Source organism: Equus caballus, chromosome 25 (assembly GCF_041296265.1).
Source record: "Equus caballus isolate H_3958 breed thoroughbred chromosome 25, TB-T2T, whole genome shotgun sequence".
NCBI classification, from domain to species: Eukaryota; Metazoa; Chordata; class Mammalia; order Perissodactyla; family Equidae; genus Equus; species Equus caballus.
Window position 1 is genome coordinate 42,709,829 of NC_091708.1, and position 14,365 is coordinate 42,724,193.

General features: G+C 41.8%; 1 protein-coding gene across 3 annotated transcripts in view; it reads right to left on the minus strand.

Moving 5' to 3' along the window:
• The window catches only part of MED27 (mediator complex subunit 27), a 198,366-nt gene that overhangs the window by 120,527 nt on the left and 63,474 nt on the right, over positions 1-14,365 (minus strand). For all 3 annotated transcript variants that reach the window (XM_070251992.1, XM_001498768.5, XM_023629190.2), the window contains exon 3: positions 11,873-12,003. In XM_070251992.1, the coding sequence (XP_070108093.1) occupies positions 11,873-12,003 (131 nt within the window). The remainder of the gene's footprint in view (positions 1-11,872; positions 12,004-14,365) is intronic.

Genomic DNA, 14,365 nt, shown 5'->3' on the forward strand with positions numbered 1-14,365 from the left:
CGCATGTTAAAACCACAATGAGATACCACGACATACTTATTAGAATGCCTAACATTAGAAAGACTGACCATACCACATGTTGGTGAGGACGTGGAGTAATCGGAACTCTCATATGCTGGTGGGAATGTAGAATGATACAATCACTTAGGAAAACAGTTCGGCAATTTTCTAAAAAGATACACATACACCTACCATATGATCTAGATATTGTACAGTACTCTTAAGTGTTTACCCAAGAGAAACAAAAGTATACTTCCATAGAAAGACTTATACATGAATGTTTATTCTGACTTTATTTGCGATAGTCAAAAACTGGAAACAACTCAAATATCCGGCAACAGATGAACAGATAATCAAATTGTGGTATATTCATTCAATGCAATACTATACAGCAAGAAAAGGAAATGATCTACTGATCCATGCAACAATATAGATGAATCCCAAAATAATTATACTGAGTAGAAAAGCCACATTAAAAAAAAGAGTACATACTGTATGATTCCACTTATATAAACTCACAGAAAATGCAAACAATTTACAGTGACAAAAAGCAGCTCAGTGGTTACCTGGGGATGGAGATATGGAGTGAGCAGGATTACGAAGGGGCATGAGGAAACTTTTGGGGTGACGAATATATTCATTATCTTGATTATGATGAGTAAGTTGATGGCTTCACAGGTATATACACATGTCAAAATTTATATACTTTAAACATTTACAACAAAGCTGTTAAAAGATAAAGCTGTAAAGAAAAAAAGACTACACATCAGACCTGCTATAAACTAAACTGTGTATTTCTGATTTACACAAATACATTTAAAAGTGTCCATAATGACAATGCAACATGCTTATAGATACTAATTTAACTAGCAGGCCCAAATCACTAATATAGAATAAAACAATATTCAATGGAAAAAAGTAAAATATCACCAGACTGCCTTTTTCTGTGGACCAAGGGTCACAAGCTAAAGTTAGTCAGGGAGAAGACCAGTATTGACAAACTGAATACATTCTGGGAGCTGATGAGGAAGCAACCAAGTTAGGATCCACCTTCTTGTGAATTTTAAATTCCAGCAAGTTCCCATCTGTGCCCTTGAGCAAATAAGCTCTGCCAAGTTTTGCTCCAAAACAATCATTCCCTTCATCTTATAGATGTTCTGACAATTCTTTCCCAGATCCCTCCAGCCCTGGAGTGTTCCCTGCACCCCTCCTGGAGCAGTGGTTCTGAATCTCAGATGCAAACAGGAATCGTCCTGGGAGCTGTTTAAAAATAGGGATGACTGGGCCTCTCCCACACTGAGCTCCCCACAGGATTCTAATGTGCAGCCAGGGCTGGGAATCAGTGCTCTAAAGGCTCCCTCATCTCCAGAGAAGCGCTGAGCCTCCACATCTGGCTGGCTGGCCCCTTCACCTGGGAGCCAATTCTAGTCTACTACTACCCAGCTGTCAGAACGTCCCCAGATCCAGGACTGGCCTTGATTGCTCATCCTAAGGACCAGCAGGCCTGAGCTCAGAGCTTAATCTAGGTCTAGAAACTGCCTCCAAACAGAAAGATAATGACCAGTTCTTTCCACACTGAGCAAAACTGGAGAGATGATTTACCTAAAGTCTCAGGAAGTTAGAAATAAGTATAATCTGGGTTGAGAACAGGTTTTTCATGTTTTCTTATTAAAAATTCCCATGTATCTACCATGAATGAGGACTATCAGAGTGACTGGTACCACCAGATCAAAATCCACTCTGCCCTAAAAAACTCAAGCTAAGAGACAAAGCCACTTCCTGCTCCAGCCTGGCCTCACGTTACTGAGGTCACTGTACTGTCCGAGCCTACGGAATAGTTTTCAGCATAGGTGAACAGAGAAACTGGCTCACTGCCTCTTGATCACTTATAACTCTAAATAGGGACTTTCTGGGCCAAAATCTATGGGTTACTAACAACCTACATGGCAGAGAGAGAAAGAAATAGAGATGTACATCAAGAGATCACCAAAATTACTTTTTATTCCAAGAAAGAACAGAAAGACAAATAAAGAAAAGTTTCACTTACAACCAGCATTGCTTGGGGATGGCATAGTGTGAAATATTAACAATCCTGAGCTATTTGTTATGCAAAAGGAATTTAAAAAAAAAGATCCAGCTTCTATCTGATGAGCTGCACTACACAACCACCCGTTCCTTTTCCTCCTTTGCCCAGTAACGGCCAGAGTGATGTAATAACCACAGTAGACAGCTGTCTTCCTGCATAACATCACCTTGTAGAGGAGAAATGCAATTAGAGGATGCAACGAAACATAAGTTTTAAACTGATTCTGCAGGCTGCCACATTCAACTTAGTGCCTAATGGCCAGGTTCTTTATTATAGTTTTCTACTTTATGCAATTTCTCTTTGATTCAGTATCTATGGAAGACACTGAGTCTTAAATTTTAGTCTATGTCACAACGGGTCTGAGACAAATTAGGACAGAGTAGCTCAGAGTGAGGTCAGGACAGGAACCAGACAGTAAAGGACTGAAGTGCCACCTGACGGGCGGGGCAGGGCAACATGGCCCCTTCACCAGCCCCTCCTCTGTTGCCCTCCCCTGAGCTCCCTCCGCACCCCCTGGCAGATTCTATCCACTCCCAAGACTTCTGCTACCATCCCTACACTGCTGATTACCAACACTCTATTTCTTCGACAACATCCAAGTTCCAGACTCATATTTTAAAAAATATTTCATTGTGAAAAATTTCAAATATACACAAAAGTAGACAAAACACTATAATGAGCTCATCAACTGTACTATGTTCTCATTACCCAGTTTCAACAGTTAGCAACCATTTGTATCATATCCTCCCTCCCTCCCCTCAACACTTTTGAGAAGGGGGAGGCTGAGTATTTTAAAGCAAATCGAGTCATCATATCATTTCACCGAAGGCTTATGAGCACCTCAAACTCATGGTTCAAATGGAACTCATCATCTTTGTCACCTGTTGATCGAGCACCTTCTGATTCCCAGGTGATCAAGCATACACTCAGCCTGCAGAAAGTGCTTAGTAAATGCTTGCAGAGTGAAAAGTATAAACACACAGAGTAGGGGACCAGGCAGCCGGGATCAAAGGTCCAGATGGAGCATCTAGAAGACAGGAAGAACCCTGCTGGCTCCCACACTTCTGAGTGTGGCTGAAGCAGGGGGGGCAGAGCAGTTCTGTCCATCTAAAGTATGACAATCCTGACAAGCCACAGATTTCAGCGTGCGACTAATAGTCAAACTAAATACTGTTCTCTCAAGGGGAGAAAAGGATCTTTTACAACATGTATGCTAATGAAGCACAACGACATAGAGCATTTAAAACAAAATGTCCCTGTATTTATTCTCCATAGACAGATTTTTACATTAATATTTATGAGGGATTCCTCATTTATTTCTCCCAGAGATTTTTCTCCTGCCCAAAGAGAGGGGCTAAAAGATAAGTAGCATGAACCAATTATCTTTTAAATAGCTACCAAGGACTACCTTGTTTATCTGCATTCTGCTACTTGATTAATCTTCCTAAGACACCACTTGCTACATATCATCCCCTGCTCGTGAGCCCCCAGGGCCTGCTGCCCGGCTTTCGGGCCCTGCTTGCTGCCCAAGCCTCCAGATGCAATCCTTTCCATCCACACTCAGCAGGGCCAGACCCGCAACTCTGAATCCTCATCCGTAGGCATTTCTGTCTGTCCAAATGGCACCTGGTTCCCAGCCATTTAAATACCCAACGCTTACACTTCTAATTTACTAAGAGCCATGAGCAGCATGACCGCATGCTGTAAAAAGATGTTTTCAGCGTCATCAGCCAGGGTGGGGGTGGAGCAGGCAGCACAGCGGGGAGCTAGCCTGCAGGAGGACTTGTTCCTTCAGCCATCGGGACCTGAGCCCAGGCTAGGCAGGAAAAGACACACAGAGAGCCCTGGTCCCCCAACAAGTTTCCAGGCTAACCAAAACACAAGGCCGATAGTGGCAAATGCCACAAAAGAGCTACAAAATTAAAGCCTTACGAGAGTCACGAGTTGCAGGTTTCTTTCTGCCCAGTCACTGAACCACATTTTTTCTTCTCCAGTCAATGACACAGACTGAGGGACATTTTCCTTCTCTACCTGCCAATAACACGAGTCATAAACACATAAAAAAGGACATTTCAAGAATTATTACTGAGTGTGTCTTCTCCGGCCCTCAAATGAGAAACTCGAAAGAGCAGGGAGAGCACAGCAGCAGTGGAGGCTGAACACAAGGAAGACCACTCTACACGCTCGGCTTCACGGGGCCTTCTGATTCTATTTCAAGGCAGATGGAAAATAAACGAATGTGAGCAGCAACCAAAAAGCAGAGGGAGAAAATGAAATGGTGCTTGCGCAGCTAAACTCTTACAGTCCCTCGGGCAAGGCCCGGGCTCTTCCCTGGGCCCACTCTGAGACTGAGGGTGCCGGCTGGCTCCGAGGAGCTCGCGTACCAGATGTCTGACCCCACAGGGTTTCTTTCTGTCCCTGTGTCAGGACGGCCTGACAGCATTTTATAGTGTTCTCACCCCTTTTCCAGGCACAATGATAAAACCTTAAAATAGCCAAGTACATTAGTTCCTACCAACCTTCTAACCTTTGCATAGGAAACTGGCTGAAATGAATAGACTGAAAATTATTTTGTTGACATAACAGAGGGATACTGTAGATGGATACTGAAGATCCATCTACAGTAACCCTTGCTATACGAACACTCCTATCCAAACTAAGGACACTGAGTAGATTTGGAAAAAGTTTTTAAGATAAGACTGGTATTCTTCAGTATTCCTGGAGACAGCTCCAGTCTTGTAGGAAAAAGGCAAGAGAAGTACTGAGTCAGACGGCTTAAACAGGACTGATGTTAATAAACGAGCTTCTGCAGTGTTGGTTATTGGAAACTGATCTCTTCCTTATTAATACAGTCCCACAATGGAGAGGAAGATTTCTCTGTGTTCTAGAATGCAAACAATGTTTTAATCTTTAATTATATTCTCAATTTCAACTCTTCTGGAGAGTTACAGCCACCGAGGCCTAGGATTATTTCTTTATTACATAGCCTCTCAGTGGTATTTAATGAATATTGTTACTTAATACTTGCCAGTTGGGGAAAGAAGGACTTAGTGAATTTCCACCCAAGTTTTGATGACTTTTTCTAAAACTCAGAGGAAACTCAGAAGTGCAAAGTTCTCTGGTTCCTTTCAGGGGCACTCAATACAGGCAACACCCTTGCTCTGCTCACGAGCCCAAGGTCAGGGAGAGTTAGCCTAGGTGATAAGTATCCATGGAAAAGGGATTCAGGACGTGATGCTCGGCATTTCTAAAGCTCACAGCAGTGAACCAGTCTGCTCCTCATGCACGGCTTAGTCACTGTTCCTTTCCTCAGAGGCAAAATAACTCCAATAAAAAGAGACACCAAGTATTCTTGTTTAGGGCTCCTATCACCATCTAAGTTGAAGAATTTAATATAGTCTTATCAACATATAACCAAACTCTGCCCTCAACAAAATATCAAGATCCTCAGAAGGCAAAACAAAGCCCAAGTAATCAAGAAGAAAACCAGGTCCCTGCAAAGAAGCACGTTCACAGTCACCCTTCAGATAACACCTATATCAAGGGTTTTGTAATGGCACAGCAACTACAGAAACCTGGAGTTTCATATCTGTATGGCTGAGGAAAAAAACTTGTAGAAAGGGTCTTGAAAATCAGCACGAGAAGAGCGAATGATATAACGGCCAGGAAGCTACAGGAAGAGACTCCGGGTTTAGTGTGCTTCATCCTGGCAAATGTTCGCCTCACTCAGTTGGAACATCAAGACCACGACGAGCTCCACCCTCATTCATCACTATCGCCAAGGTCAGGTTTAAGTCACTGCTGTGCTTGCCATGATTCCTGTTGGTTTTACATTAAGCACAAGACAACCTGAGCCTCTGCCTGTCAAGAATAGAAGTGGCATTTACCACACATCTTGGAAAAAGTCCAATCATCCGTATGAGCACCATGTGTAATTTCTAGTCGAAGATCTTCCTGGGAATTAACGTGCAGGGCGGTGGCAGAAAATGAGCCTCTTTCAGTTCAACTCCCAGAGCCGAATTAGCGGCCGCACTAAATGCAATCAGTTGTTCAAACACTGGAACCCCTAGGTGTGTGTGCTGTGTCATTACCCTTGTTGCTTCCTGAATTAGCGGCCTTCCTTTCCAGCAATACTTGTCACTGCATGCTGCTCCTGTGTTGTTCTGCCGCTGACGCAGGTCATCCAAGCCCGGAGTGTAAGTGACGACGCCCTGCACTCTCGAGGGCATGAGACAATACTGAAACAGACGCAAAATGTGGAGGAAATGCCACTGGTGGGCTCCAGAGAAAATCAAGGAACATTATTCAGCAGTAAATTGGAACAAACCATTGACATGTACAACAGAAACAAATCTCTAAAACATCATGTTGAGCAAAAGATACCAGAAAGAAAATATTATGTTCTGCATGACTCCATTTACGTGGAGTTCTAAAAGAGGTAGCGTTGGGCACAGGAATAGAAATCAAAACAGTGGTTGCCTGGGGTGGTCGAAAAATTGGAGGCAAGTATAGTGAACTCTTTCAAGGAGTTTTGCTGTAAAGAGGAGAAACAGGAGGCGGGAGCTGGAAGGAGAAGTGGGAGTATGAGCCGGGTGTTCTTACAGGAGATGGTCTCTGTGGTAGGCATGTGTGCGTACTACTGGGAAGGATCCAGGAGAAAGGGAAATACTGACAGTGCAGGAGGGAAAAGGAGACTGACGGAGAAACGGTTCGGAGTCGGTGAGAGGGGCCTGGACCTAGTGGACAAGCGGGAGGGTTGTTCTTGGCTGGAAGCATGGACAGCGCATCCCCAGTGATTGGGGGAAGGGAGGCTATCAAAGGAAACATGCCCTTGATTCAGCAGGCAGGATCTTTTCATGGAAGATAACATGATACAAAAGAAACTGCCTATCCCCACAACTTCCAGGGGAGAGGGGTAAGATTAAAAAAGCAACCTTTCTGTAAAACGATTTTGTTCCCTCAAACCTAAATGAGATCTATATGTGCAGAATAAGAGTCTTTCACATAAGAGTCTTTCACCTCTGCTTTCATGGAAAGACAGCATTTCATCAGGCTAAGCTGCTGAAACCCAGGAGTCACAAGCCATCCAGCTTGGTCATATTGATTAAAACGAATATCCCCTGCTAACGAAAAGTATATCAAAAAATACACCGTAAAGTTGAGACTGCTACGCAAGAGCACGAGGAAGCATGACTGCATCTGACATATATTAAATACATAGATATCTCAATACACAACTTACATAGGTCAAATAAGATAGCCACTTTCCAGGCGGATCTCAATCTTACGAGGGTCAAAAGCCTGGCAATGTTTACCCAGCAAGAGGGGACATGGCTTCTTTATGAAAACGATAGTGCCCTTCTGCAAAAGCCTTAACTTAATATGAGCACTCGGGAATCATGGACGTGAGGTCGCTTCATCAGTGCCCTCTGAATGCTAACCCGTGATAAAAGATCTTTCATCATCAACATCTTTGTCTTCTTACAAGCTTCTTTAGAGGGGGAGAAAGATATGAATCATTAATCCCATGAATCACCAATCCTATGGGAACTCCGGGGGTATCTGAGTCTTCAAAGACTACTACTGTTAAAGCCAACTGCATTTTAAAAACAAACACATCACACAAACCTCCTGCGTTCTCGCCATGCCTGTGGGCTCCGCACCCTTAGGCAGAGTCAGTGGTTTTGTTGTAGTAGACCTAATGCCATCCAACTGCTGACAAAAGCCAACGCAGAAACCCACCCATCAACACAGTAACAGACGCACAGTAACAGAGGAGGGCGTGTGAGGAGCCCGGCCAATCGTCCTCCACTGGTCTTCACTGTTTAGAAATAAAATCTTTCCTTAGAATCCCATAAGCCTATGCAAGAAAGCATGCAGCTCTCTTAATAAAGTCAAGTCTCCACCCCTCACAGCTGGGAGTGGAGGAATTCAGTGAAGTTTAGCTGGGCCTCCCTAAGTGGATCTCTCTCAGCACCCTGCCCATGGCCCCCTTGGGCACTTCAGCATCACATCATTTGGACTAGGCACACTTTACTATGATTCCTTGCTACCTCTGTTCCTGTTTCTCCTCAGAGTGTCCTGAAAGCCAAAATTATATCTTATTCATCTGTAAATCCCAGCACAGTACACAAACTAACCACTTGTAGCCCCTGAGTAAACATTTGCTGAATAAAGAAGGGAATGGGGCTTACAAACTCAGCCATTCTTCCCTCTGTGTGATGTCTCTCCCCATTGGCAACTGTGGTGGTTTTAAACTGTGTCCACGAATTCTTTGACATTCCTTCCTTCAAGAGGAGGAGCCTCATCCCCACCCCAGAATGTGATTCAGATTTAGTGACTCATGTCTAACAAATAGAATGGGGTGGAACTGACGCTACATGTCTTCTGAGGCGAGGTCATAAACATGATAGCCTCTGCCTAGCTCTCATTCTCTGAGATCAGCTGCTCTGGGAGAAGGCACACGCCACGTCATGAGGATACTCAAGCACCCTGTGGAGAGGCCTTTGTGGAGAGGAACTGAGGTCTCCCGTCAACAACTTGCCTGCCACGTGAGTGAGTCACCTTGGATGTGATCTTCTAACCCCAGTCTAACTTTCAGATGACGGCAGCCCTGGCTGATATCTGATTGCTAGCTTGTCAGAGACTCTGATCCAGAACCACCCAGCCAAGCCACTTCCAGATTCCTGATCCAGAGAAAGTGTGAGACATTATGTTTATTGTTGTTAAACCACTAAGTTTTGGGGCAATTTGTTCTACAGTAATAGATAACTAATGTAGCAACCTTGGAGGATTTGGGGGTTGTTTTATAATGGAGTTCCAGGGATTTCCTTAATGATAAAGTTAGTTTATGGTCATGTTGTGCCTATAATAAAAATTTTGTAAGTGGTAATGTTCTACAGAATAGAACCACAACATGGCTAATTGATATATAAATTTAAATATTCCATAGATCAAATTATACTACCTTAAAACCTACCAACTACATTCAGGAAATGTTGGGATGTGATACAGAACAGTACTACAACACAATTCTTTTTGGAGTTGTTTTTTGTTTTTAAAAATTATATATTACACGCACAGAAAAACACCTAGAGCAATATCCATCAAAATCTTAACATAGCTTTCTCAGGGTGATAGATTATTTTCCTCTTTTCTTTTTTATCATCTTTGGTTTCTACAATATGTACAGATGACTAGTGTTTTATTTTTTAACTTAATTTTCTTTTTCATAATCAACCAGGCCAGCAGCTCCGCCTTGTTGGTGTTTCTATTCCTGACCTCTAACACCATAAGTGGTGCATAGTAGGTGCTCAATAAAAGTGCACGGATGTCCTTTAGATATAGATTTTGCCTACTGGACAGGAGTCCTACACAGGACTCCAGGATAACGTGAGCCTCAACAGCTCACTGATGTGAGAGGGCAGCAGTCAATTTTCACAGAAATAGGCTACTAAGTATAGGAAATCACTTCAAAGTTGTATTCTTAGGACATAGTAACCACTTTTCTCTTTGAAACTAAGTATTTTGAGTGATTTATTGTAAATTTATAATGACAGTTGTGAACACTTCTTTTTTTTTTGGCATGAGAACAGAGTCTGTTGATTGCCTTGGTGCTTAAAATAGTTTCTAAGTGTCCTCATAATAGCATGTCACCTGTAAACAGGTTTCAAGCCAATGCAAATTAACAAATGGTGAACAGATGGACTAAGAACTGACTTTTGTCAAGAGAGAGTTAGCAACAAACACTTTTTGGCTCCAGTCTTATGGGACCATTAGAAAGTCTTTCACTTCTCACCAAACATCTTGCCTCAGTAGACAATCCATGCAGGGAAAGTGACAAGTTGCAAGGCCTATTAGACTTCTGAGAGCTGAAAGTTGAGATTTTCAGAATCAACAAACCAGCACACGAGAAACAACAGATAATGTTCTTTAAGAAGCTTTCTGCCAAATAGTGAAAACTCTTTGTCTTGCATCACTCAAGAAGCTGTCCCTGTAGTCTCTGAAAAATACGGCACCTGTGCTTGCAGGAGACAAAAAAATCACTTGTTGGAGGCTGGTTGGTTATGTGCATCCTATCCTGGAAGCAAATGTTAATCGTGAAGAAAACTTGAAAATCATAGAAATGATGGTCTAAGAGTGTCTACCAGTGAGAGAAAAGGTCTCCAGAGTCGTCCCCTGTGACCTCCCCTGCTTCTTCACTGGCCTTTCTCCTCCTCACTCTCCAAGTCTCCACCTAATGTCATCACTCTGGGGAGGCCTTCGTTGACTACCCTATTTAAGCAGTTTCTCCCACCCTACTCCCACACCTTACCATCCTGTGTGTTCCCTTCCTAAGCATTAATCATAACCAGAAATTATTATATCAATTTATTAATTTGTTTAGGGGTACACTTATTTTTGTCTTTTCCCTTTAATAAACAAAAAGCTTTAGGAAGGTGGGACCATATCTATCTTGCTCATGACTGTATCCCCAGAGCCTAGGACAATGCCTGGCACATAGTATGTACAATAAATACTCGCGAAACAAATGCAAAACAAATTAGATCTTGTGTAAAGGCAAACAACTGAGTCTCATCTCCTCATCTCCTGCCGTATTTTTCAGAGACTACAGGGACAGCTTCTTGAGTGATGCAAGACAAAGAGTTTTCACTATTTGGCAGAAAGCTTCTTAAAGAACATTATCCGTTGTTTCTCATGTGCTGGTTTGTTGATTCTGAAAATCTCAAACACTCCTTTGGACTGGAAACATAAAAATGTAGTTTGCAACTGAGGATGTAAACGAAGGAGGGTACAACAGGAGGGCAGGATGGGCTAGGGAATGCGTTTAAAGTCCAAGCCGAGCCTTCTGGGAGTGCTGCCCTCCCAGGGGCAAAAGCTATCAGGAAACACTGGTGTGTCCACATTTCTGACTCCACATCACTGAGTGAGCCTTGGCCCTCATCTACTCAGGCTTCCAGTACAACATAACCCACAGGTAAATGGATGAAGCAATTGCGGCATATTTAAAGGAATACTACATAGCAACAAAAAAGAACAAACCACCCAGATGAATCTAACAGATACCATGTTAAGTGAAAAAAAGTTGATATAAAAGATTACATATTGTGTGATTCCATTTATCCGACACTCAAGGACGAGTAAAAATAACTGTTCAAACAAGTTGGAAAAGTGTTAAACTCGGGAAGGGCAGTGGCACTCCTCTCCATGAGGAGAAACTCTTCTGGGATTCTGGAAGTGGTGGCCACCTGGCTTGATCTGGGTGGAGCTATTTGGAGGTGCAGATGTGGAAAAAACCAAGCTGTACACTTTATGAACCTTACAGTATCTGTTGTCCCTCCTATTGGGAAAAAGAAGAGCACATATACTACTATTTAAAAAAGAAAGGTGAGCCGAGCGCTGATTCTGACCCAGCTCCGCCAGACTGCCTAGGTGGCCGGCAGCTTACCACACTGTGCCCCTCCGCTGTCTCATTTGTAAAATAAGGACAGCCTTACTCTGACCATTGACCATGGGAATGAGGTCAGGAAATAAAGATTAAGCTATGAGGTAACTTAAAAGCCTAGGCGGAAAAGTCACACACAAATATGTAAACCACAAACTGCATTATAACTGCTTCGTAAAGATCCATGCAAAATATGTTACATATATGTTTGGTTTCTAATCTTTAAGAGATACTTTTTTAAAAGAAAGAAACAATTTCACCAAAATAACTTTCCATTAGCCAAAAACAAGCACAAAGGAGAATTCACCCAGGACAAATAGTTTTTCAAACCCATTACTCACTGAGGTGGTAAGACGAGAGTCGTGGGTTGAGCCTTTGGTCTGCGTTTAGCAGATACTCCCATCTGGTTAGCAGAACGTTTCAACGACTGTTGATTCAGAAGGCCAGATGCTAGACCTGCATGGTACTGCAACTGTAGGGAAAAGCAAAACAAAAGAGGATGAAAGATAGCATTGGTAAAAGCAGAACAAGGGTATTAAACTGCCAATACTTGATACACCTGTACTCCTCAGAACATTTTAAATACAGTCATGTGTCATTTAACGACAGGGATATGTTCTCAGAAATGTGTCGTTAAGCAATTCTGCTGTCGTGCGAAAATCTTAGACTGTACTTACACAAACCTAGGTATTTAGCCTACTACACACCTATGCTCTATGGTACTAATCTTATAGGACCACCACCATACACAAGGTCCATCGTTGACCAAAATGTCGTCACGCGGCGCATGACTTTAATTTTAAATACAGCTACTATCATTTTGCTCCAAGGAATGTATTCATAAGGAGATAATTAGACAAATAGAAAAAGAAACATGAATAAGATTGTTGTTCATCACCCCATTACAGAATGATGAAGAACTGGAAACAATCTAAATTCCCCAAAATAAATGGGAAATTGGTTAAAATATGGAAAGAAGTTTACAACATCATTTTGTTGAATAGAAAAAAACCAAACAGGTTACACTGTAAACAGAGAGACACTTAAAAAGGTGGTCTCTAAAATGTTACAGTGTATTTCTAAGTAGCAGAATTTGGGTAATTTCTACTTTGTTCTTTATTTTTCACTACTTTTCATATATGCTTTGTGTAAATGGTTTTAAAGCATATGTCATTTTTTATCAGATCCAGAGGATTTCCTTAAAGACAAATTATTTCTGGGAACTCTTGCTACTGTCATATCTTGCCTATAATAAAAACTATATAACTCATGGTCTACTGCAGTAAACCAGGAACACAACAGGGCTTATCACATACAGACTCAAAGATAGCATAGGTCAGTGTTCAGAACCACTGGCCACTGTTTTCAACAGTTAAGATACAAATATCAACCGTAAGGATAAGCTCATGAATATATCTTACTACAATGTATACAAATGGATATAGGCTCATTGAAGAGAACTGGGTGGAGAAGTTAATTTCACTACATGTACATGTTGTTGGAACAATACAATGAGTAAGGTAGCAGCATTACATAACGGGCTCAGGGCAAGCATCCTTTGCTTTGCTCCTGGACAAAATGCTGAGCTTCGAGGTTACTTAAGACGGATCATTTTACTTCTCTAGACCTCAGTTTCTCTATTGGAAAAGAGAAATGATATTGCCTAATTCAAAACCAAATGGGACTTTTAAAAAAGTCCACTTTATTGAGTTATACTCACATAAAATAAAATGCACACATTTTTCAGTGTACAGTTTGATGAGTTTTGGTAAATGTATATATCTATAAAACTGCCACCCCAAACACAATACAGAAATTTCCATCACTGCAGAAAGTTCCCTTGTGCCCCAATGCAGTCAATCCCGCCCCCGCCAACTCCAATCAGGACCTTTTGATTTAAAATGCAACTCATCATTCTCATTCATCGCCAAATGAAGCTTATATCCAATTTGACATGAGACAGTGACTCCTATCTTCCTTTTTTTAATCCCATACTTTTGTATTTCAGATCATAAGAGTTGTCATCAATCTCTCTATAATAAAATTATCCTTGAAAGGTATCCCAATTTTGAACAGATGTAAATAAAACATTCAAACGTGAAAATGCCAGGCTAACAATTTGGATTGAGACCTTTATAACATCCAACATGTTTCTTCTTCCCATCTCAAATTAAGCAGCATCTTTCAAACATTTATTTAGAATTAACTGAACATACAAATAGTAATTCATTCTGAAGCTCTGAATCAATTTCTCTACAAAATGCTCTTCCAAGCCATAGATTTCCTTTGCAGAGTCAGCTACTTTACAGCTCATGGTAATGAAACCGGTGACCACCATATAAAAGGGGCTGGGCCCTGGATGCGAAGGGTAATAACATTCTGAAAAATAAATGGCCTCACCTAAAGCCATTGGGCTGCCCACAAACAGAGAGGGAGAGAAAACAAAACCAATTGAAATGATCTGCTTCTTGAAGGTGGCTATAAAAATGAAGATATCCAGTGACCCAGGAAGACCGAAATGTCTGTGTTTGGAGCATCCATACTGCTTTTTAACAGGCCCTTGATTTACTTGGTTGATTTGCTGTGGGGCCTTATGGCTGCACAATACAAGACAAAGATATATTGCATTCATAATAAAAATGGAGCTCTGTTTGGGGTGGAAAAGGGGGGGCATAATTTGGCTCTAACAACTCATCTTAGACCAATGAATTTTGCTCAAATTTGTTTTTCTCCTACAGATTTCTTAAATGGGAAATCAATGGAAGCAAGGGACAGTATAAGTTTGAAAGACAATGTTTCAAAATGTCAGCTACTTGGTTTTCGATCTACCCCAC